General features: G+C 43.9%; 2 protein-coding genes across 3 annotated transcripts in view; one reads left to right on the top strand and one right to left on the bottom strand.

Annotated features, from left to right (window-relative positions):
- The first annotated feature begins 228 nt into the window (after positions 1–228).
- On the top strand, positions 229–16,463 carry LOC138592552 (WD repeat, SAM and U-box domain-containing protein 1-like). Its single transcript, XM_069663385.1, has 11 exons — positions 229–640; positions 1,436–1,626; positions 3,609–3,695; positions 5,089–5,182; positions 5,641–5,674; positions 5,777–5,817; positions 6,197–6,303; positions 6,833–6,862; positions 10,225–10,401; positions 15,037–15,171; positions 15,253–16,463. Exons 1-11 carry the CDS (start codon positions 243–245, stop codon positions 15,402–15,404), a joined length of 1,446 nt encoding a protein of 481 aa, XP_069519486.1. The 5' UTR covers positions 229–242; the 3' UTR covers positions 15,405–16,463.
- A 63-nt stretch (positions 16,464–16,526) lies between these two features.
- tanc1b (tetratricopeptide repeat, ankyrin repeat and coiled-coil containing 1b) overlaps positions 16,527–21,432 on the bottom strand; it is a 70,928-nt gene continuing 66,022 nt past the window's right edge. Inside the window, exons 21-24 of one of the 2 annotated variants that reach the window (XM_069662879.1) lie at positions 20,650–20,741; positions 20,122–20,268; positions 19,348–19,448; positions 16,527–19,245 (exon numbers count right to left, since the gene is read on the bottom strand). In XM_069662879.1, the coding sequence (XP_069518980.1) occupies positions 17,646–19,245; positions 19,348–19,448; positions 20,122–20,268; positions 20,650–20,741 (1,940 nt within the window). In that variant the 3' untranslated portion in view covers positions 16,527–17,645. Of the gene's footprint in view, positions 19,246–19,343; positions 19,449–20,121; positions 20,269–20,649; positions 20,742–21,432 lie in introns of those variants that run through there. The other variant, XM_069662880.1, reaches the window with a different exon arrangement.

Here is a 21,432-nt window from a genome sequence, read left to right on the forward strand (position 1 = left end):
GTTTGTTGTAAGAGGAAACTATCCGAGACACTTCAGGAGCAACACTGAGCTGAGAGGTTTGTACCTTTTCATTCTTTAAACGTAACATTTAACAGATTATCTGGTGTCACGACAGTTTCCTTCAGGTGTTTCTGACTCGTTTCTTTCCTTTTTTTCCCTTCACAGGCGGATATTTGAGCGTTTTGCGCCACCTTGTGAGTGAACTGCTCCCTCAGCAGAGCCGAAATAGACGACATCTCAAGATGGTGTCATTACTGTGCACTCTTCGACAGCACACCGACGAGGTGAGCTGCTGTGCCTTCTCTCCTTCTCTACTCGCGACCTCCTCCGGCGACAAGACCCTTCGTGTTTATAACACCGCGGACTTCTCGGAGCTCCCCTTCTCTCCTCTCTCGGGTCACGGCTACGGGGTTCACTGCTGCTGCTTCAGTTCGTGCGGAAGTTACCTGCTCAGCTGCTCCACGGACGGCTCCGTCATCGTGTGGCGCTCGGAGACAGGTGAGGTGTCCGTGGTGCTGCAACACCCGGGCCGCAGCCCGCTCCGAGCGTGCGCACTAGCTCCAGACTCCTCCCACCTGCTGGCAGGGGCCTGTGACGGCACCGTGGCCCTCTGGGACTTCACCTCCAAGACATTACGCAGGTACAATGTGACCCAGTTGTAGCCACATCAACAGTTAAATATAGCCATATGCAAAAATATGTTAAATTCATCAAAGGCCCGTTTCCAGCAAAGCTCTAGCCTCAAAGTGACATTTTTAAGCCCCTATGCCAAGTGTTCCTCTATGGTTTGACACTAAAATGTGTGTTTTGGTGTATTCATAAACCTTTTACTGAATAAAACTGAAAAAAACAAATCTCTTGTTTAATCCAACCAGCAATCCAAAAACAACAGATGTCATATTACTATTTACAAGTCAAATTAAAGCATCACATCCTGACAATTGTTGATCAATTATGAAAATAGCTGCCAATTAATTTCTCTCAACAAAATGTATCCCCCAGCAAACAGCCTCCCATTATGAGCTTAAAAGTGTTTTTTTTTAAGTTTTCAATCACACGGCCCACATACTTGGTGTTTACAAAGCTTTACACCGAATCTTACAGCCTTCATCATCAGCAAAATTCACAAGGTCATCCTGATTCTTGTACTGTGGAATTCAGATTGATCCAGTAGAGTAATGCCCACATTGTACTAGGGAGGAGAGCAGAGATAAAAACACAAAGACAGAAACATGAATAGTTTGTATTTTGAAAATAAAGAAAGTTTTCAGGGCCTTTAAAAAACATTTCATACTTTCATCTTGTCTTGATTTACCTAAACCAGTTTTCTAAAGAAATATCAGGTTTACTTCATGCATACATTGAGGAAGGTTTTAACAACAGACACACATGTGACTATCCCTAAATTGTAACTCTATTATATTGTCTGTAACAGATGCAGTGCTGTGAGCGAGGCCAGTGTTGTGGCCTGCTGCTTCTCCCCCTGTGGTCAGATGTTTGTGACCGGCTGCACCCACGGAGACCTCAAACTCTGGGATGTGATGGACATGAACCTCCAGCATGCTGAGAAGGACGCCCACGACCTGGGGGTCTCCTGCTGCAGCTTCGCACAACAACTTAAAGTGGGTGAGTAAAGTTAAATGTGTGTTTGTTGTGGTGGTTTCTGTTCCTCCTGTCTGGGAGCTCCAGGTGCTGCTCTCACGCGTTGCAGCCAGTGATTGAGCTCACCTGTGTCCAATTTGTCATCAGGGCTTGGAAATACAGCAGTGCTTAGTCTTTGGATGTCTTTATTTCTCTGCTGTAGAGTTTCTTTTTTGGTTATCATTTAAGTTCTCAAACCAATATTTGGACCAGTGTTTTTTGTCTGAAGAAGAAGCCTATTATCTGTTGTGAGTAAATTCCTTTTGCCTTAGTTTGTTTATAAATTAATTATTTTAGCTTATACTGTGCTCTTATCCCAGCCCTCCCTTGTCTCTAGGTTTTATTAATTGTTCCTCTCTTTATCCGCTAACCGTTACCGAGGAAACTAACAGGTTGTTTCAAGTTAATTAGTGTCTAAATGCCGATTGTTGGCTTCTTGTTTTGAAATAATTCCCTCTTGAGATTTCAGCTGCCTCCCCAAATTAATGGAGAGTGAAATGTTTGTTTTGTTAGACTTAACTGGTACTTATTGCTAACTATTAATCACTAGATGCAAAAGTTAATCACTACATTTTGATTATTGATTAGTTTTCTCTCACATGAGAGTCTGCGGTTTGTTTCTGTTTAATTGTTGTAAGCTGAACATCTTTGGATTTTAGACGGTAGGTCAGACAAGTAGTTAGACGTAATCAGCTAGGATTCTGGGAAATTGAGTTTTTGTTTGTTTCACTTTCTTAGAACTTTCCATCAACCAAAAGATAAAGATTAATGTAAAAACTGTTTGTGCATTTATAGACTGATGATGAAAATATAAATGCACTGCTCTTATAAAGCGCTTTTCCAGTCTTCAGACCACTCAAAGCCGCTTTTACACTACATGTCACATTCACCCTTTCACACTCACACTGATGGTTAAGGCTTACATGCCAATCTCCAACCAGTATCTATACACATTCATACCCGATGGCTATGCCTTCAGGAGCAATTTGGGCTTCAGTGTCTTGTCCAAGGACACTTTGACATGTGACTGCAGGGATCGAACCCCCAACCGCCCGACTGAGAGACGACCGACTCTACCACTGAACGCACAGCTGCCTCTAAACATGAGTAGAAACAGAATGAACATGTTTTAATGAGAATATTTCTTCAGTAGGGAGATCTTTTGAACTGATCTCAAAGATCTCAGTCTTGTTCTCTTTAGCGGCACCTATGGTGATCAACCGGGACTGCAGGAGCACACTTTTCCAGATATCCAGACAGTGTTGCATGTGTGACGTCCACGGTTGGCTCCGGTTGTAACTCTTGATTTTCTTCGCTTTCCTTTTTAGACTGTTTGCCTTCATTTGAGCGTCCAATTTGTTTCTTTTTCTTTGGATTTTCACTTATTTTTGAAGTTGTATCTGTAGTCATTGATCTCTTCTTTGTTTGTTCAGCCATAGTAGATTACTGTTTACTCACAACACTTGCAGAGACTGGCAAAATTCTGCAAATGCAAAGGCTTTCATCAGTGGGCCATAGGCTCAGTCACCATTGTGTTACCTCATTCGGTGATAGGTGGTGACTTAACAGACATTTATTTAAATGAAAATCTTTGAGATTGTATCTTTTAAGTTTGTAACAGGAAAAGAGAGTTTAGTTTTCAGCTTTGGCTCCCCGCATGAATTAATTCTGCACAGCGAAACGGAAATCCTTCCTCCTTCACAGTCAGCGTTCAGTTAAAAGAAACCTGTGGCCCTTTTATTCCTGAATCCATGCGACATTTACAGTGTTTTTGAGGAATGAAAAGAATGTTTTTGTTATGGAAATCTCCCTTAAATCCAAACTCTAAATTCATCCCACATGGCGTGTAAAAGAAGCGTGTTGCTGCACCTCACAAACAGGCCGTCAGATGATATTTGTCTCCTTTTGTTATTAAACTCAGCGGAGCGAGAACGCTCACCGAGTGCGACTGTTTTTTTGTTCTGCAGACGGCTGCTGTGTGGAGTTTCGACTGGCCTCCTGTGGGCAGGACAGCCAGCTGAAAATATGGATTGTTTCCCAGCGTGAAGGAGCAGGTAGGCCGACCTCCTCTGTCCGCTTCCTCGACTTAAAGCTCCCTCACTCCATCACGAGAGAGAGCGAGAGAGAGCTGCTTTAACCTTGAAATCTCTGCAGAATAGAAGAATTTTATTACTGCATGGAATAAATCAGCTGCAGACTGATTCATTAATAATGGATCACTTTAAGACATTCTGCTGAAATACAGCAGCAGAGGGCAGTGAGTGTGTGTCTAAGTGTGTGTGTGTGGAGAAGATTTGGAGAGAAGTCAGGTGCATATATCCTCTGTGACATTTCTATCATGTACGACCAGGAGCAGAACAAGAACATTTCCTGTACGTTCAGAGGTTGTGGATGCGGCCTGCAGACTGTATTTTGATTAGTGTATGGACACACCACGATGTTGTTAGTTCCCTAGATGTGTTGCCTTGGTAACGGGTCATTCCTCCGGTAGAATGCAATGTGCCCTACGTGGTGACCCGCTGCGCTCCATGGGGATGTTTCATCTCTGAGCAGCTTGCACACGGACGTAGAACGATGTACGTTTCATTCCTTTTAAAGTGTCGTTTCTCAGACTCGGCGTTTCTCCGTGGAGGAGCCGAAATGTGCATTTGTTTTGTGTTTGCAAGAAGATTGCACCCTTGAACCACACTTGAACCTTTTAAAAAGCAAGATGATTCAAGGAAAGCCGAATATGAAGCTGTAAATATGCAATCTAAATATTTATACAGCTTCGTGGGTCAGATCTTTAATGCTGTCAGTTCTGCAGCCTCTTCCTTCTCTCGGCAGCGCGTGCTGGCAATCACACGTTCCATCTGATTTATGTTTAAGTGCTCACTTAAATTTGTCAGGTTTGATAATGTGTTTTTGTTTTCAACACATGCAAATAACAAATTAGCCTCCCACTGAGCCTGCGTACTGTACTTTCACTCTAATGGAGAAGACGAGGGTTTAATTTACTACACGCGTGTTTACAGGATTATAATTCACACGCTGCCACAGACCTATTAGTTGTAGAGTTATTGCACAGTAAATTATCGCTCTTTATATAGAAAGCATCTTTCTATATAAGGCTGTGAGCGCCTCAGGTTTACTGCCGGAAAGAAGATCTTTTGTTTCCTCGCAGCTGTCAGCAGGAGGCCCAGCTGCGAGCCAGCGAGAGGGAGGAGAGGTATTGACAGAAAGTTTTGAGTGTGAGGTGGAGCCGACTGAACAGATACACACAAAGATGCAGTTTGATGCAGTGTGTGCGTGTGTGTGTGTCAGCTTCAGAGGCAGAATTTTGTTGTGTTTTTTTTGTCAATTTCTGGACAAAACTTTTTAAAGTTAGTAGCTGAACAAACGCAGACATTACTTCTCTGTGATGTCTAACCTTGCCTGCGTGTGTGTGTGTGTGTTGTCGACCCTCAGCCTGTGTCATGAAGCTGCTTCACACTCTCACCAGCCAGTCCGCTCCTGTTCTGTCTTGTGCCTTTTCTCCTGATGGAGAGCTGGTTGTCTCCGGGTAAGACACGCACACACACAAACAAACACATACAAATCACTTCCTGTCTTCCTGTGTGAGCAGCTCGAATAAACACCTCCTGCGCTTGCAACTGAATTATGACTGTTGTGCCTGTTAAGCTTATATTCTGTTTAAAGATTTATTGTGAGCTGTAAAATAGTTTGCTTATTAGGGACAATTAGTATTAAGTTTCCCCTCTGCGCTGTGAACGGCGTCCTGCTGTTCCCTGTGTCGGCCACAGGAGGAGTGTATTCTGTTGCATTTAAGCGTCTGCTGTTTCTGGCTTTAATTCAGACATGCTGAAGGTTAATCTGTGCTCTGCTTGCAGCTCACATTTGAATAATGTGTGTGCTTTTCTTTGACTAGAGTCCAATCTTTTGTGTTATTATTCTGTCATGCACATGCTCACGTGATTTCTGCAATTGAAAAATGACTTTTTAATTCTTATTTTTCAACAGCTCAGTGGATAAAAGTGTTGCAGTCTATGATGCGGTGAGTAAAGCACGATTTAAAGGTGTTTAGTTTGGTTAAATGTGCCACCTGTAAACACAGAGATGAATAACGTTCCTGTTCTTGTTCCTGCTTTGCTCACAGAACCTGGGAACTCTGCTCCACACTCTGAAACAGCACGACAGGTAAATGACCTGCCCTCCCGCCGCTATGCAATCTCTGCAGCTATCAGGCAAACAGCGGAATAGGAGCCCCAGTGTTTCAGATCAAAATGTGTGATTTTTGCTTGATTAGTTTTTCCCAGAAGCCCTGGGTGCAGTGATGCAATAGTATCCAACTCTGCTTTCCAGACAGTTATTGAAGTGGCACCGCAGGTAGGCACAGGCAGAGCTCTTTGAAGTGCTTGAAAGGATTTAAGATACTGTATGATCTAAGTCTGCATTTTTCTTTTTTTTCTTTTAAGGGCAGAGGGAGCCTGACTTTTAAAGCCGATCTCTTCCTGTGCCAGTTTTAGTCCGTCATACACACCCTTCACATCTGTGCTCCTCTTCCTCCTCCCGGCAGGTACGTGACTGCTGTTGCTCTGTCTCCCACCATGCCGTGGATTGCAACCGGCTCCATGGACAGAACGGTAAACGTGTGGAGAATAGGAGATGAAGTCAGCACGACTGGTAAATACTTCACAGAGAGTTGTTTAGGTTGGCGCCTACGTGTGCACAATCACTCCTCCTTTTTAAAAACAGACTATTAGCAGTGGTTCAAAGCCCAGAAACCATTTGGAGCCTCCCAGAAGAGTATTTTGGGAGCTATCCAGCAGGAGAAGGTCCCATTACATGTGTATTGCTGTCTGGCTGCAGTGTCTAGAGGAAGTATTGTGATTGATGTTTATTGGTGCAGCAGGGCAAACTACCACTGCGCCTCAGAGAGCTGTTGTTATTGAGGTGAATCCTTAAAAAAAAGTTTAAAGCCAACATGAAAGAAAACACTCGGAATACTAAATGAAAAAGGTGCAATCGTCAGACATCTGGAGGCCTTGAAGCTTCATCGGGGCAGCAGGTTGATGTCAACAAACAATATTTCAGCGCAATGAAGATCTGCCTTTTTATGCTTCTACCTCTCCTCTCTCTGTTCCCCCTTTCCTTTAATCTTGTCTCTTTCTTTCCACATATTAAACTTATTCCCTTTTATGTTTTTCCACAGCAGCTGAATCACAGCAGACGGCGTGCCAAGGTAAATAAACGCATCACTCCGCTTTGCCCATAGAAATCACCGCTTATTCACAGCACTCTCCGAGCCAAAAAACGCTGCTGTTTTATTTTGATATGTGCTTTATGTGTACGTGTGAATGGTTCAGGTGTCAGAGTGTGGTACAGGTGTGAAAATGATGAAAACATCTTTTCTTTCCAGCTATTGTTGCAGTAATTTGTTGTCTTTCTGGCTGTAGTGGAAAGCTTTTGTGATTTTGTGTATGTCCTGTGTGTTGTTGTGTGAACCCAAAAAAAAATGGTGCTTTGGTGAAGCTAAAGGGGATAAAAAAAAATAAAAAAAATAAATTGAAAAGCTACTGTCTGGCTTTAAAGGATAAGGCTGGCATTATTGAATATTTTTCTTAACGTCAACAAATCCCATGAAAGGACTAAAACCAATAATGTATTGGGAGGTCTCCCAACTTTCCAAGCCTTTAGTTATAGTTAGTTAAAAATACAGTTTAATTTACAAAAGAGGATCATTAATTTCTTAAAATGAGTGGGCACCATCGATTTTAGCCATGATAGCTGAATCTATGGACGTTAGTTTATCGTAGGGTGACCATATTTTCTCCAAATGTATGAGCTCATGGTACAATTGGATTTTTCATCAGTGTGCCTTTCAACACCGTGCAAAGTGCTTCAGCAGATGAAAAATCATGTCTCCAGAGACACCGTGGACACTTGTAGTATGTGCAAAGCGCAGCACATTCACTGCCTGGTACTTTTCGAAGGAACTCCTCTGGAGCTCCTTGGAAAACACTGACTTCCTTTTCGGCGTGACTGCTAGCCTACCTGATGTTACGCCATAGAGTGTATAAAAAGATGGACGACATGACAGCTCCCTAAAAGTGAAGCCAAAACATTTGGAGCGCCCCCTGCTGACTGGCGGCAGTATAGGTCATAAAGCCAAGTTTACTTCTAATGAGTTATTTGATGCTGTAAAAAGGATGATTGACAGCTCTGTTGACAAATCTGGCTCCTGCAGCCGATCTGTTCCAGATTAACAATCACGACAGTCACTGAAGTTTACATATCAGTCATACAGTCATTGCGTTACGCAGCAGGTCGTGTCAGTATGACGAGCTGGGAGAGATTGATAGACACATGTAGGCCCTGCAAACAAGTCAGTATTGAACTTTGACCAGCAGTGCATTAATGATGTTTATCTATTGGTTAAAACAGCAAAAGCCTTGGCAATGACATTGACTGACATATACAGACAACTCAGTGTTGCAAGCATGGTGCATTGTTTTGGTATTTCAATTGGTTAAAACCGGGACAGGGCTTGTTCAAAACCGGGACATATTAGTGTTTTATAAATAGTTGTTGGGACTCGGGACACGGAGCTTAAAAACGGGACGTATGGTCACCCTAGTTCACCATTTTGTTCCAGCCTTAAATATTTGTTACTTATGCTAGAATAACTAATGAAAATCCCTTTAGGTACAGCTATGCTTCGTTTTTAGTGCTAATTAGCAAATGTTAGCATATTACCATGCTTTATTAGCATGTAAGCTTGCTTACGTTTGCACCTAGCTTAAAACAGTGCTCCACAGAGCAGCTAGCTGTAGCGTCTTTAGGGAAGTTTGTATGGAGAAGCATATTAGGTAATTAATTAGGTAATACCTTTTTAGAATGTTATATACATTAAGAAAAATGCATAAGATTTTTTTTTTTTTCAGTAGAGTGCAAAATCTGACCTGTTAGCATAAAAAATGTAACTCTCTACTCAGCTGTAGTCCACCCACACAGGTGTTTTCACTTAAGGTGCTTGATTAGACCTCCCCTCTACACAACAGGCATGATTGACATCTCCCTCACTCTGCTGCTGTTGCACCTGTGGGGGTGGGACAACAACCCTCCTCACAGTCTAATCAGCCTGAGTGATTGAAAACACCTGTGTTCACGAGCAGGGTCTCAGGCAGTGGGAAACCGTTTAGGGTTTTTTAATTAATTCAGATGGACCTAACCTCAATTACCTGGAGGTTTTACCAGACATAGGACACTCAAATATGGAATTTCCTGTTTAATGTTCGACTGTGGAGGCAGAACGCTGGATAACCTGAGAGGTCTGGATAATGACATAGCAGCGGTTAGAAATGTATTTTGGCTTCAAGCACTTTAATGCTTTAAAAATCCTTTGTCCTGTTTGTTTTTATAGAATTTAATAATAACAGAAATGCACTGTTGCCCGGCTCCTCCTGTAAATAATGGACTTGATGAAGAGATCTTCACGCATCTGTCCAAATAATTAAACCGTGCAGTGTGAGCTCTCCCAGTCTGCAGTGGGGCTCTGTGAGGTTTCATGCTCTTGGCACCGTGTTTCATGACTCAGCCTCCTAGACTGTGAGACTCCACACTCTATCAGCGCGGCTGCAGTGAAGAGGTGGTGTTACTCCGCTCACTGTCGTGCAGAACTAATAAGTGGATCTTTCCACTAAGTGCTACTGGGCTTGGGGGGGGGATTTATGTTTGTGCAGGTTTAGTCTTTCCAAATAAGGACGTTTTAGGTCAGAATTCATTTATTCTGAAAGACAACCAGCCCCTTGCTGACAATAATGGTATTTCCAGGACAACTGTAATTGAGGGCATCAGCAACTATTATTTTCAGCAAATATTTTAACCGTTTGTCCCCATTGGAAGAATCCTGTTGAGTTTGTTTAAACCCTTATTTTTTCCAGGAAGTGCCGACATGAGGTCGGCGTTTGTGGTTGTGAATGAAATATCTCAAAAGGTCAATGAACTGTCTTGAAATTAGGTACAGACATGTCACTTTCTGGATGAGTCAAACCTATAAAACTACCAGTACAAACAGCCCAAGCTGTCTTAGCATGCTAACCTGCTAAACAGACCCTGCTATACATCAGCATATTAGGTACAGATGTGTTTTGCCAGAGTAATCAGACACATTTTAGCATTCCAGACCACGTCTTTTGTGGAGGAAAGTATGCATACATTGTGATTATTTATGCTAGCAGAGGTGAGGGGGAAACCTAACATGTGGTTCACGTGATAACGAGCAACACCTCCCGGTCTTCAGGGTTATCCTTCACGTTCCTAATGATGGGCGATGGGAACCGTGCGGCTGCTGGGAGGTGTCATTAACGGGGCCGGTTTATCTCAGCCTCGTGTGATAAATGGCGGCTGCTCACTCCCATCGTGTCATGTGAAGGTTGATAAGCTGCATGCTGGCACACAGTGCAGCAACACAACCCTGGGTTTAGCCGCACCCATATCTGTGCAGTGTGAGGGGAAATATTTAGCATCAGATAAGTTTTGTTGCAGCAGATGCAGAGAGAGGGGAAAGCAGAACACTTCCTCCCTTCCTGTTGTGTTTTGCAGAAAGGAAGTTGCCGGGTCACTCCAGGCTGCTGCTTGCCGATTGGTCGGAGGAGGATGTGCAGGCTTGGCTGTGCGAGGAAGGGCTGCAGGAGCTCGTCAGCATCTTTAAATCCAACAACATTGACGGGCCAGAGCTCAACAAGCTGAACAAGGAAACAACGACAGAGCTGGGAATCGGTGAGGATGACATATAAAGCAGAGTCACGAACACACACACACTGAGTTCAGTGTTTTCGTGCGGATTTACCATTTGATCCTAAAACACAAGCAGATTGAATTGGATAGCATGATATAAGCCGCTTTTTATTGATGCTCTGATTTATTTTCCCCCTCCCAACAACACTCCCCAAATAGTGATCTGATTCAGGGATGTGAGGCCGCAGTGTTTCTATCTGCTTATACAATCATAAATCACGCAGTGAGGACAGTACCCCTCAGAATGACCTTTACGTCACAAACAATGATAATCCCTCTGAAAATAAGATTAGTCCGCTCAGGGTTGTCCAAGGTTTCAGTGTGGAAAGTCACCGTGCAAACTGCGGCCAGAAGCAAAAAAAACACCTCTCCCTGCAGGCCATGGACACTTGTGTAAACAACAACACTGTAGAGTAAGAGCAAACAATGTACAAATGTCAGCATCACCGACCCAGACGAGACTTTTGAGGCTTGTTTTAAAGGAATACTAACGTCTTTTTTTTTTTTTTTTTTTTTTTTACTGTCTGCTAAATTAAATTGTAATATTGTATATGCAACTGGTTTTACAATATAAGCCAAATTGAAAGTGCCTTAAACCTGCATTCTTTCTAACGGCCAGCAGGGGGCGACTGCACTGGTTGCAAAAAAAGCCTAATTCTAAGAAAATGTGATTTTTTTAATACTCGGTAAACATTTTCCTAACAAGTTAATGGTCTCAATTGCTTGTTGTATATTTTTTTTAAATACACTATGACAGTTTTGTAAATAATGGTCCCATAATTATCGCTTAAGTTGGGTACGCTTTAGGGCATGGCTACCTAAGATTGTCAAGCTGCTACCACGGCTGTCTGTCAAACAGTACAGAGGTGTAACAAACATGTCAACCCTGTCATCCAAATATGGTCTCTTCTGGTTCCAACAAACACAACGATGGCCAAAATGTTTCACTGAAGGCTTTAAAGTTGAGGTGAAATGAAAAATGTCATTTTAATCCTTTTAGATCACATCCCCGGTAATATACTGCATCTATTTGACAATATAGGCCAAAAAAAGATAAGCAATTTCTTCGTATTCTTATATCAAAATCCGATCTTTTTTTTTTCCTGTAAAAAAAAAATATCCAGTGTGCCTACGTAAGCTAGAACCAACCAATTTCAACCAATCAATCTGCAACATTTAGCCGCAGAGCACCAAGAACGTTCAGTCAGTTAGCTAGCTACTGCGCTGTAGAGAACGTCTGTCTACGCCCACTTCTCAACGATCGAATCAAATCCCTCTGATGATATGTCCCGCCTACACGTCCTGTTTCACTCGGAAATACGTCACGATACGGAAGCTAGATACTCTCGAAATGCCGTTTCAGCTCGACTTTAAAAGTGGGGTTCACAAACCAATTGGTGACGTCCCATTTGATTGATATAAACTTCAATTATTCACTGATGGTTAGCTTAGCTTGGCATGAGGACGGTAGTTTTTTTTTCACGGTTTCACTATGTAATATGAGTAAGATCCTTTTAGGCTTATGTTGTTACCTTCAGATAAAGCTAGGCTAATTGTTTTACCTGTTTCTAACCTTAGTGCTAAGCTAACTGACAGCTGGCTTCAGATACGTATTTTCTGTAATGAGAGTGGTATCCATCTTTTCCTTATTCTCTCTGTAAAAAAGCAAACAAGCGTGTTTCCCAAAATATATTTAGCTATTGCTTAAGTCCCTGTATGCGTGTTTAGCATAAGAATTGAACGTCAGACTTAAGTTAAATGTGTTTGAAAAGTGAGTTTTTGGCACAGATAGCGCCGTCATCTAGCTCCTCATAAAGCACTTGTTTTTGTGCATACCTCCTACATGTACAGTATAACAGCACGTTGGTGGACGACTAAATCTGACCTATTGTGAAACAAGACACGTGCACATGATTTTTTTCAAAATCTGAATAATGCTTTCTCACCTTTTTTCCTCTTCCACTTTACCACATCACACATTGTTCTTTGTAGAAATCTGTATGTACTCCTTGTCAGAAATCCACACGAGGGGCACACATCCTCGCTGCAGATTAAAACCTAATTAGCTTCTGTTGAAATAACTAACGCAGGGATAGTTGACCTTGTGTTTGGTGCTTTGTGGTAAATAATTCAGTACTGGTAGTTGTAGCTAACCACGGTGCTATCTTGAATTCTAATTTGAGGTTTTAAAGGAAAACGGACGATTGCAGCTGTAATGCCGTAATGTTGAGAACAGCTGTCGTTTCTCTGTTTGTGTCGAATGTAACCATGTCAGTAACTGCATCATAGGCCTGCCTTTAATCAAACTTTATTTAATTTGACAACGGTTAAAAGCAGACTTCCTGTGCATGTCTTATAGCATCTCTGTTCCTTGTGTTCAGCATGGAGGACAGCTCCCATCATTATCGCTGAATAAGGACACAGCAAACAGCAGATTGGCGCTTTCCTGTCCTGTCTGCGCCGTGCAACCAACAAACTATCATTTTTCATGCATGCTGCTTGTGTAAATGTGTGCTCATGCATAGACACACAAGTACTTGTTCAGCACACACACACGCAGAAAATTCCAAATTAGATTCCAGCACACTTTACTTGATGAAATATTCATGAATCTTTGAGTAAGAGGAGGGGAAAAAAAGTTCCTCTCGGATATAATTCAGTGTATCTCTGCGGAGACAGCCTCATTCTGCAGTTTTATTGTAGCGTCTCATCAAATGATCAATCTAAATGTAAAGTGGACAGTATAGTCTTAATGGCTTGTGCCCCCGTGAAAAATGTGGGAAGTACTTATGGAAATCTTAAACCCTATAGAGCCGTTAAGAGCAGTTTTTCTATCCAAGAGTGGTTTATTGGATGAATCAGAGGATTTAATGGGTTCAGCGTGTCTCACCGCGAGAAGACGTTTCGATCACTTTTCCCAAAGGAGCCAAACTATTTGTGATTGCGACAGCGGGCCACCAATGCTGCATGTGCCTGTTTTACTTTAGGCTTGATTGCAGAATTTGCAATGCTCTGAGATCATGCTAAGAAGCAGCCGCGGGCTTGTGGTGTGAAATGCTGCTTTCCTCCATCGCTTCGAGTTCCTGCTCAAAAAATGAGTGCAAAGTTAAGATGGACACAAAACATTTCTTTTGCTGCAGTAATATAAAGAGTTTTACAAATTCTTCCCTGGTTTAATAACATGCTAATCAATGTTAAACTAATAGTCTCAAAGATTAACATTTAAATATGTCTGTTAAGTCACTATCTATTGCCGAATGTGGTAACACAATGGTGATTGAGCCTGTGGCCCGCTGATGAAAGCCTTTGCATTTGCAGTATTACAGACTGGGTGTCTGGTGCGACTTTCGCAGAAAGAATCACAAGCGGCGAAGATGTTACGGTGGTTAGGTCTTTATTGTATCTATTACTCGTTCAGTCTGTTTATCAAACTCGGGGCTGACAAATTTTGAACGATGTTCGAGCGCTGCTCGGACGGAGACGGGTGGAATTTGTAGCTGAGATGACGAGGAGTCGCAGAAGTTACTGACGGAGCATAGCATCGTGCCGAAGGGGGGGGGGGTGGAGATTAGCCTGTCAACACGGGTTTTGTGTTCCCATCAATGCCGATCGGAGCCGAGGCGATAATTACCCGGGTCTGCTGCAGAGTCATTTGACCCGGGTGTTTTTTTGACCAGTGGGAAAGCGGCTTTAGTGACGCGTTTTCCATCACCCAGCAGTGGTTGGTCTGCCAGAGAGGGTAGGCGGAGCTAAGTGGCTGCTTTTCTGGTTCTCTGCAAGTGTTGCGCGTAAACAGTAATCTACTATGGCTGAACAAACAAAGAAAAGATCGATGACTACAGATACAACTTCAAAAATAAGTGAAAATCCAAAGAAAAAGAAACAAATTCGACGCTCGGATGAAGGCAAACAGTCTGAAAAGGAAAGCGAGGAAAATCAAGAGTTACAACTGGAGCGAACCGTGGACGTCACACATGTAACACTGTCTGGATATCTGGGAAATTTGCTCCCGCAATTACTGTTTATCACCAAAACTGAAATCTTCGAGGTTAAAACTGTAAACTGAGCACTAATATTACATGCCTGCACCTCAGTGTCGCTGCCACACGCCTGTGAAGCTCCTCCCTCCATTGTAGCTTGAGGTTAAATTTGCAGCTGATGACGAGTTCAAAAGGTGCCGTCAGTGGGCAGAGAGGAACTGAGTAATCTTCCTCTTATGGCCTGTTTTGCTGTTTTAATTCCTGAGGAGAATAATAAGGGATGTTAACTCTGAACTACAGCCCACACAAAGTGCTCTGGGGACTCACCTTGCCATTATTACAAAGTGAGCATGTTTGGCTTTTTGTGTCTGAGCACGGATTCATTGAATGGAGATCCAGATTTATTCCTGCCTTTTGTTTTATCTGAGAGACCAGAGAGGAAACGAGAAACGCTAAAGGTGCCGTCTGAGTGGAACAACATTAACATAAAATCAATTTAAGTGTATGTGAAATGCCAAGTCTTTGTTTGTACCAAACATTTCAACACTTATTAATCATCAATCTCTGCGTCGCTACACTTTAAGTGTCACATGAACTTGTACTGAACAGAATACCGAGCAGTGTGTTGGTTCCTCAGAGTCTGTGGGCCTGCGCGGTCGTCTCCTGAGGAAGATCGAGGCCCTGAAGGCAGAGCAGAGCGGTTCAGACGCCCCCGATGAGTTTCTGTGCCCGATCACCAGAGAGCTGATGAAGGATCCGGTCATTGCTGCAGGTTAGACAACAGAACCTTAAAACAACTCACAGCTGGCTTAAAGTGAGTCCACCATGTGTCAAATGTGCGTCTACTCCACAGATGGGTATTCCTACGAGCGAGACTCTATCGAGAGCTGGATCAGAGGCAAGAACAAAACCAGCCCCATGACGAACCTGCCCCTGCACACCACGCTCCTCACCCCCAACAGGTCTCTGAAGATGGCGATCTCACGGTGGAAGTCGAGCCAGTAGACGGCAGCTTATTTTAACTCAGCAGGTACTTCAGCATTTCACTACAATGGCAACCATGATGAGTTTTTCTTAAGACAACAGATATTTACCTGGTACATAATTAGTTTAACTAAACACCTGCGTACAAGCCAACTGTAATTATGAAACTGTGAATTTAAAGACTTAAATCAACACGATGTAACTCCTGAATGTAGAAATACATTCTTCCTTTCACAAATAAAAGGTGGAGTTATTAGGAATGAAAGACTATTCAATACTTCACGGTAGCTTAAGCTAATGATATCAAACTTTAGGCAGATTTGCTTTGTTAACTGACACTCAATAATCACTGAATATTGATTAGATCATATTTAATCAGCTATGCTCCCAGGGTCCTTTGTCCCCAGATCAGTGTTGTCTTAATACGACTATTTAAGGAGATGTTTTATGATCTGTTTTTTTCCGTAGATGCTGATGTTTGACTTCTAGAAATCTACACCCTCTAATTTGCAATACAAATTAGCATGCCTTTAGACACCGATATCTCTACAGTGGCTGAACTCTGCATTTGAAGCATCCCCGATACCGCTAACCAATCTCATACATTGTTAGTGCAGTCAGAGCCCTGTCGACGTGGGGGGCGACACGCTTTTACTTGTGGTTCTGTGAGCTTTTGTTCTACCACCTTCTTTTATTGAATCGTCACTTGTTGCTTCAGCAGCTGATATTCAGCACAAAGTTTTACTATCGGTTACATCATCAAGCTTAAGTGAGATAATGTAACTTTTAAAGACGTTTATGTAATGTAATAAATCAGCAGTAAAAAGGTTTGCTGCAGTCTTATGTCAGATATGACCAGGAGCAAGCGGAGGCTTATACTCGCTCATTGCATTGTCTTTTATCAAATATTAAAAACTCTTCCTCTCCAGGAATGACTGTAAATATAATGTGCTGTTGTCCTAATGTGTTTGTGGCCTAAGTGGCAAAACGTAATGATCTGTTTCATTACCTTTGGCTTGTTGTCGCTGATCAAACAGATGTATAATGATTTACCTCCTGTTTAGGTTCACAGTAATAATAAAAGGCTCTCATAAATAAGGCAGCCCTGTGTTTTATAGTCAAAGTGAGCAGACCTGTTCGCTTTTTCCTCAGTGGGTCTTTATTTCTCTCTCCCATGGTGGCTATGGCAGTAATGTCCTATTACAGTATGTGATCACAGCTAATAAAGCTCACAATACTGAAAACATGGCGACAATTGCATTTAACGTACATATTAAAATAGAGCTGATGGCACTGTGCCCCGAAAACCATTTCTGTTTTTATAGATTTTTTTTACTCTGTCATATAAACTGCAATTGTAGCATGCACTTAAACTCAACATCATTGAGAATCATAAAATGTCTTAGTAGCTGTGCAAAAATAACTATATAAAATATATTGCTTTTACAATTAACCAAGCCATTGGCGCTGTAAATAAATTAAACTAGACAGCAACAACAAGCAGATACAGAAAGGAATTCAATGTTAACGGTGATTTATATCATGTACAAACACATTTAACAAATGCTTTTTTAGAACACCATCTGAACAACATTGTGCATAAAACTCAAAATACACAAGTCTGAACTTGTCATTACATTTAACATGGACCTTCAGTGAAAAGAAGGAAAGGACATATTTATATATATACACAACGTGAGGATCTACAACATCCTTCCTAAAACACAGGAATGCCCGTCCTTTAGACTCTCTTACACCTTCACTGAGGACTCCCTCCTTGTTTCTCCTCTCAGCACCATGGACGTAATGAACACAGTTAAACCCCGTTTCACTCCCTCCAAACTCTCCTGTAATAACATAATGCTGTAACTGAACATGTTGTTTAAGCACTTGAGCGGCCTAAGTGTGTATAAAGTGCTTACTGTCACCGCTGCGTTGATGAGGACTGTACAGTTCACGTCCAAATACTTCTTTCAGTGCAATGTCTCCAGCTTGGCTGAACGACGGCGGACATGTTGTCTTGTAACAGAAGCTGACAGCCACAAGCGACAGGTTGGGAAGAAGAAAATCTGGAGCGATCAGTACACTGCCTGCAGTCTGTATTCACACAGGAAACAAAGCGCTTGCATCATGTACTTGTTACAAGGCTTTAAAGTGAGACTGTATTTTTTTGGGGGTTGTTAAAAAAATAAAAACAACCTGTTCTCACTTCTTGCTCGTGCGTGTGCGTTGTGGACTGTACGAGAGATAAAACAAACATCTCTACACATTCGACTCTATAAATGATCGCTTTGGTTTCATTGAAGCTACGTGGATGGCAGGATTATCTCGGGCTAGGCCAGGCTGCTTGGGCTTACTGTCCATGAAAGTGTGCGGCAGAGCCAGCGCTGGCTTGGACTCTTTGTAACAGTTGGCGGCTTGGCAGAACTTCTCCGTGAATTCCTTGGCGTGCATGCCGTTTTGTAAGCTACTCATTGCCATAGCACCCTGAGGTGGCGGAGGTTTGTGCTGCTCCTGGTAAGTGCTCACTGTTTTGGTGTAAGGCAGCTCGCAGTCGACGGGCAGCAGGCCCATCGCCGACATGTTGTGACACATCAGACCGTCGGACGAGTGGTTCATCCAGCCGCGGCTCTGGTGGCTCTGCAGGCCGTGGTGCTGCTGCTGAATTTGCTGCTGCTGAATTTGCTGCTGCTGTTGGAGCTGTTGATGAAAGCGAGCCGTCTTGTCGGTGATGCCCATGAAGGGTCGGGGTTTGTACTCCGATGCAGAGCTGGCCTGTTGGCTGTGCTTGGTTTTGTCAGAGATCTTGGTGCGGACATCAGGTCCCAGCTTGCCGCTGTCTGATAGGCTGCTGCTGGACGCCAGGCTGCTGGTGGAGCTGGACACTCGCATGCTGCTGCTGCTGCCGCCGCCTCCCTGCGACCCTACTGCACCGCACACTCCTTCCTTTCCTGTCTCAGTGTGGTTCCCTTGTGGTCCAGGACCGGAGCAAGCCAACCCATCCAGGGAGGAAGCAGAGTGGGCAGACAGCCGGTCTTGTCCCGGACCCTTTGAGTTGCTGCAGGATGAATAAGAAGCCTGGGAGGAGTGGAGGCTCTCGTTTTCATAGCTGTGACCCATGGAGGCGGAGGCAGACGCAAGTGGCGGGCGGTTCCCGTACACTGGCTCATCAGCGGGGGGCGGCAGAGGGCTGATGTCGATGCCTGGGCCTGGCTTTAACATACTGGACATGTGTCTGCTGGGTAAGGGACTGGAGGGAGCGTACTGAGATTTTGCCCCTGTGGGTCGGCCGCCCACCGCCCCTCCCACAGCCTGCATGGAGCTCATATGCTGGTTGGTCTTGACTATCTGGGCCTGCTTGGTGGGCTGCAGGACCAGGCCCTGTTGTGCCAGCGCCTCCCGGTGCTCTCGAGGGTACCGGTGTGGGGGTAGCCTTCCGGGGCCCGGGGGCGAGCTGGGGCTCAGACTCTGGTGTCCCAAACTGTTGTTGCCGGGCTCAGAGGTTGCCACCTTGTTGTAGGAAAAACTGTTCTGTGACCAGCAGCCTTCAGCTGTCCTGTCGTGCAGCGAGGCTTCCTCCTCCTCTTCCTCCTCCTCCAGGATGTCTCTTTGTCCTTCCATGCTCCTGGCGAGGCTGTGCTCTGAGAGGTCTCCTTGTCCTTCGTCCTGCTCCTGGTCGGACTCGTGTCCTCCTGATGCCTGGCTGGAAGCAGCTGCTGCCCCGGCGAGGCCTCCTTTAGTCTGGACGCGCTGCATCTGTTTACACTCGTCCTCCACTCGAGCCAGCAGACGCCGGATCTCCCGGTTATTGGGGCACAGCTTGGCCGCTTCGTGCAGGTCAGCCAGGGCCGCCGTAAATTGCCTGTTGATGGGAGAAAGAATGAAGAGACGCATTGCTGCAAGATCTACGCCACATATTTTAACAGCCAGAGAAGCTGTTGTGGAGCTGTGCCGAACAGCTTACCTGCTGCTTCTTTTAGCTCTTGCCCGAGCATAGTAGGCCTCATAGGATTTGGGTTTCAGCTCCAGTGCTTTTGTTGCAAACTCCTCTGCCATCCCAAAATCCTTTAAAAGAAGCACATGAATGAATAACAGTGAAGCACACATGTTTGAGTTTAAATCACACACAAGACTTACGTAAACAAACTTTTATGAAGAGCTCATCTGCAGCAACAATTATCCAGAAATTCAAAAGCATGACAGCTTAAAAATGTGTTGTGTTTGCTTCACTGTAAAGTCTTCCTCAAGAAGTCATTTAATTGATCATTCTGTGATAACATTGGGTAAAAACCCGAACAGAAAGAGGCACAACTGTTCTGCACAGTCAAAGCGAGCAGACAGGCTGGCACGCTCAGGAGCTGATATTGTTTCACAAGAAGATTTGAGGAGATTGTGTCCACTGCCCAGTACACATGTAGCTTCCTCCCAACCTCCTGCCTGGTGCCATCTGAACACTAACAAGCTTCTCCTGCCCACACAGGCTCCCGATCGTTCGCATGCTGCGGTCCTGGTCACACATTTAGCTTTTCGTCTACAACATTTCAAAACAACGGGGGATACTTCCCAGTCTTTTCTTTAGCAAATATCCGTTTAATGATGCCCCGTGATATTCATTACACTGACAAATAAAAGTCTAGTGAGTGAAACGGCTTATTTAAAGCCATTAAAGGATCATGCTAAAAATACAGCTCCGGCTGAGGAACAAAGGGAAAAAGAAAGTGTCTCTTGAGAGGCTTACGTTGGTTTTTCTGCGACAGCGGGAGAGATTGAGATACAGAGAGACCCTCAGGTCTTTAAACGCCTTCAGGTCATCTCCAAAGCCTTCTCTAGGAAACTTCCTCAGGGCGTACTGGTACCTCTGGGCCGCCTCTTTCATCTTCCCTTTCTGGAGGATGCGTGGAGGGCGAGCATGCGGAGAGGAAGAGGGACAGAACCAGAAGGAAACATGTGGGTGAGAGAAGCAGGGCAGGGTATTGAACCAGGAACTCCCACAATAGTTTCTTTAGCTTGAGCCCTTTGTGCTCATCAATCACAGATTGGGCACACAGGCGCTTTCAGACACCTGACAGGTTTGTCCTTTCTGCCACAAACTCAATCTGTTAAATGTCAAGCATCGATCATGGCTGCTTTGGTGAGTGGTGCGAACATACACTATTCTTTTTCTGCATTTAGCTGACCAAGAAACGGATGTCGTTAGTACCTTTTAAATTTCTTTTAAAAAACAGGAAATATTTTAGTCCAGCTGGTTCTTTCTTTGCCATCTTACCTTATAAAGTAGGTTTCCCTCCTCCATCAGCTTCTGCAGGAGGATGATCAGGATGTCAGGCTTGGAAGTAGCCATGGCCCACGCAGCGTTTCCTGTGTGCATAGAGAGGGAGGAAGCAAAGGGGAAAGAGAGGCCTGTTAACGTTGTTGTTAACGGCACCAACAGACGGCCAGTGTATTCTCTGGAAATTGGTACAAGGTAAAGTTACCTAAAGATTGTACCTGATCGATCGTAAGGAGACGTTCTGTGGCCTTAGTTTAGTGAAGGCAGTGAGGGAGTTAGGAGGGAAAGAGTGAAGAGAAAAGAGGTCATGCAACAGTGAGAGTAGTCATCTGTTGTGAAAGGAAAAGGTGCTGCAAAGTGAAGTGTGACAATATACAATTACGCCTCCCTCAACGTGAGGCGGCTTTGTAAACGCATGCAGACTGTTAACAGTGCTGAAAGAAGTGTAAAGGTTCTGCCCATCACTTTCTTTCTGAGACGGCAGAGTGCAGCGCAGATAAGCCACACAGCAGATAGCTCTGTGAATGTCATTTCAGTGATAAGTCACATTCTGAAATTAGCAAAGCAGCTCGCGAGGGAGAGGAAGGAGGACATGCACATGCACCGACACACACGTAAAAGTGAGCGTACAAGCATGCTGAGCAGTGAGAGAGAGGCAGGAATAGAAACGGGGTTTTTCTTCGACATTCCACAAAATTATCCCGAGCTTTTTCTTGGTGCCATGAGATGCTGGGCGAGACGGGAACAAGCTCGACATGAAAAACACTCTTAGTGTTAACT

The sequence above is a fragment of the Semicossyphus pulcher genome, unplaced genomic scaffold (genome assembly GCF_022749685.1).
Source record: "Semicossyphus pulcher isolate SPU_LCO1_2020_fin unplaced genomic scaffold, fSemPul1.0.p SCAF_15, whole genome shotgun sequence".
Lineage (NCBI taxonomy): Eukaryota > Metazoa > Chordata > Actinopteri > Labriformes > Labridae > Semicossyphus > Semicossyphus pulcher.

What these genes read in the sequence shown, in the direction of transcription:
- LOC138592552 (XM_069663385.1), top strand. Translation starts at nt 243, where the DNA reads ATGGTGTCATTACTGTGCACTCTTCGACAGCACACCGACGAGGTGAGC. An exon ending in AACGACAGAGCTGGGAATCG is followed by an intron (nt 10,402 to 15,036) that starts GTGAGGATGACA and finishes TTGGTTCCTCAG; the next exon opens with AGTCTGTGGGCCTGCGCGGT. An exon ending in GGATCCGGTCATTGCTGCAG is followed by an intron (nt 15,172 to 15,252) that starts GTTAGACAACAG and finishes TCTACTCCACAG; the next exon opens with ATGGGTATTCCTACGAGCGA.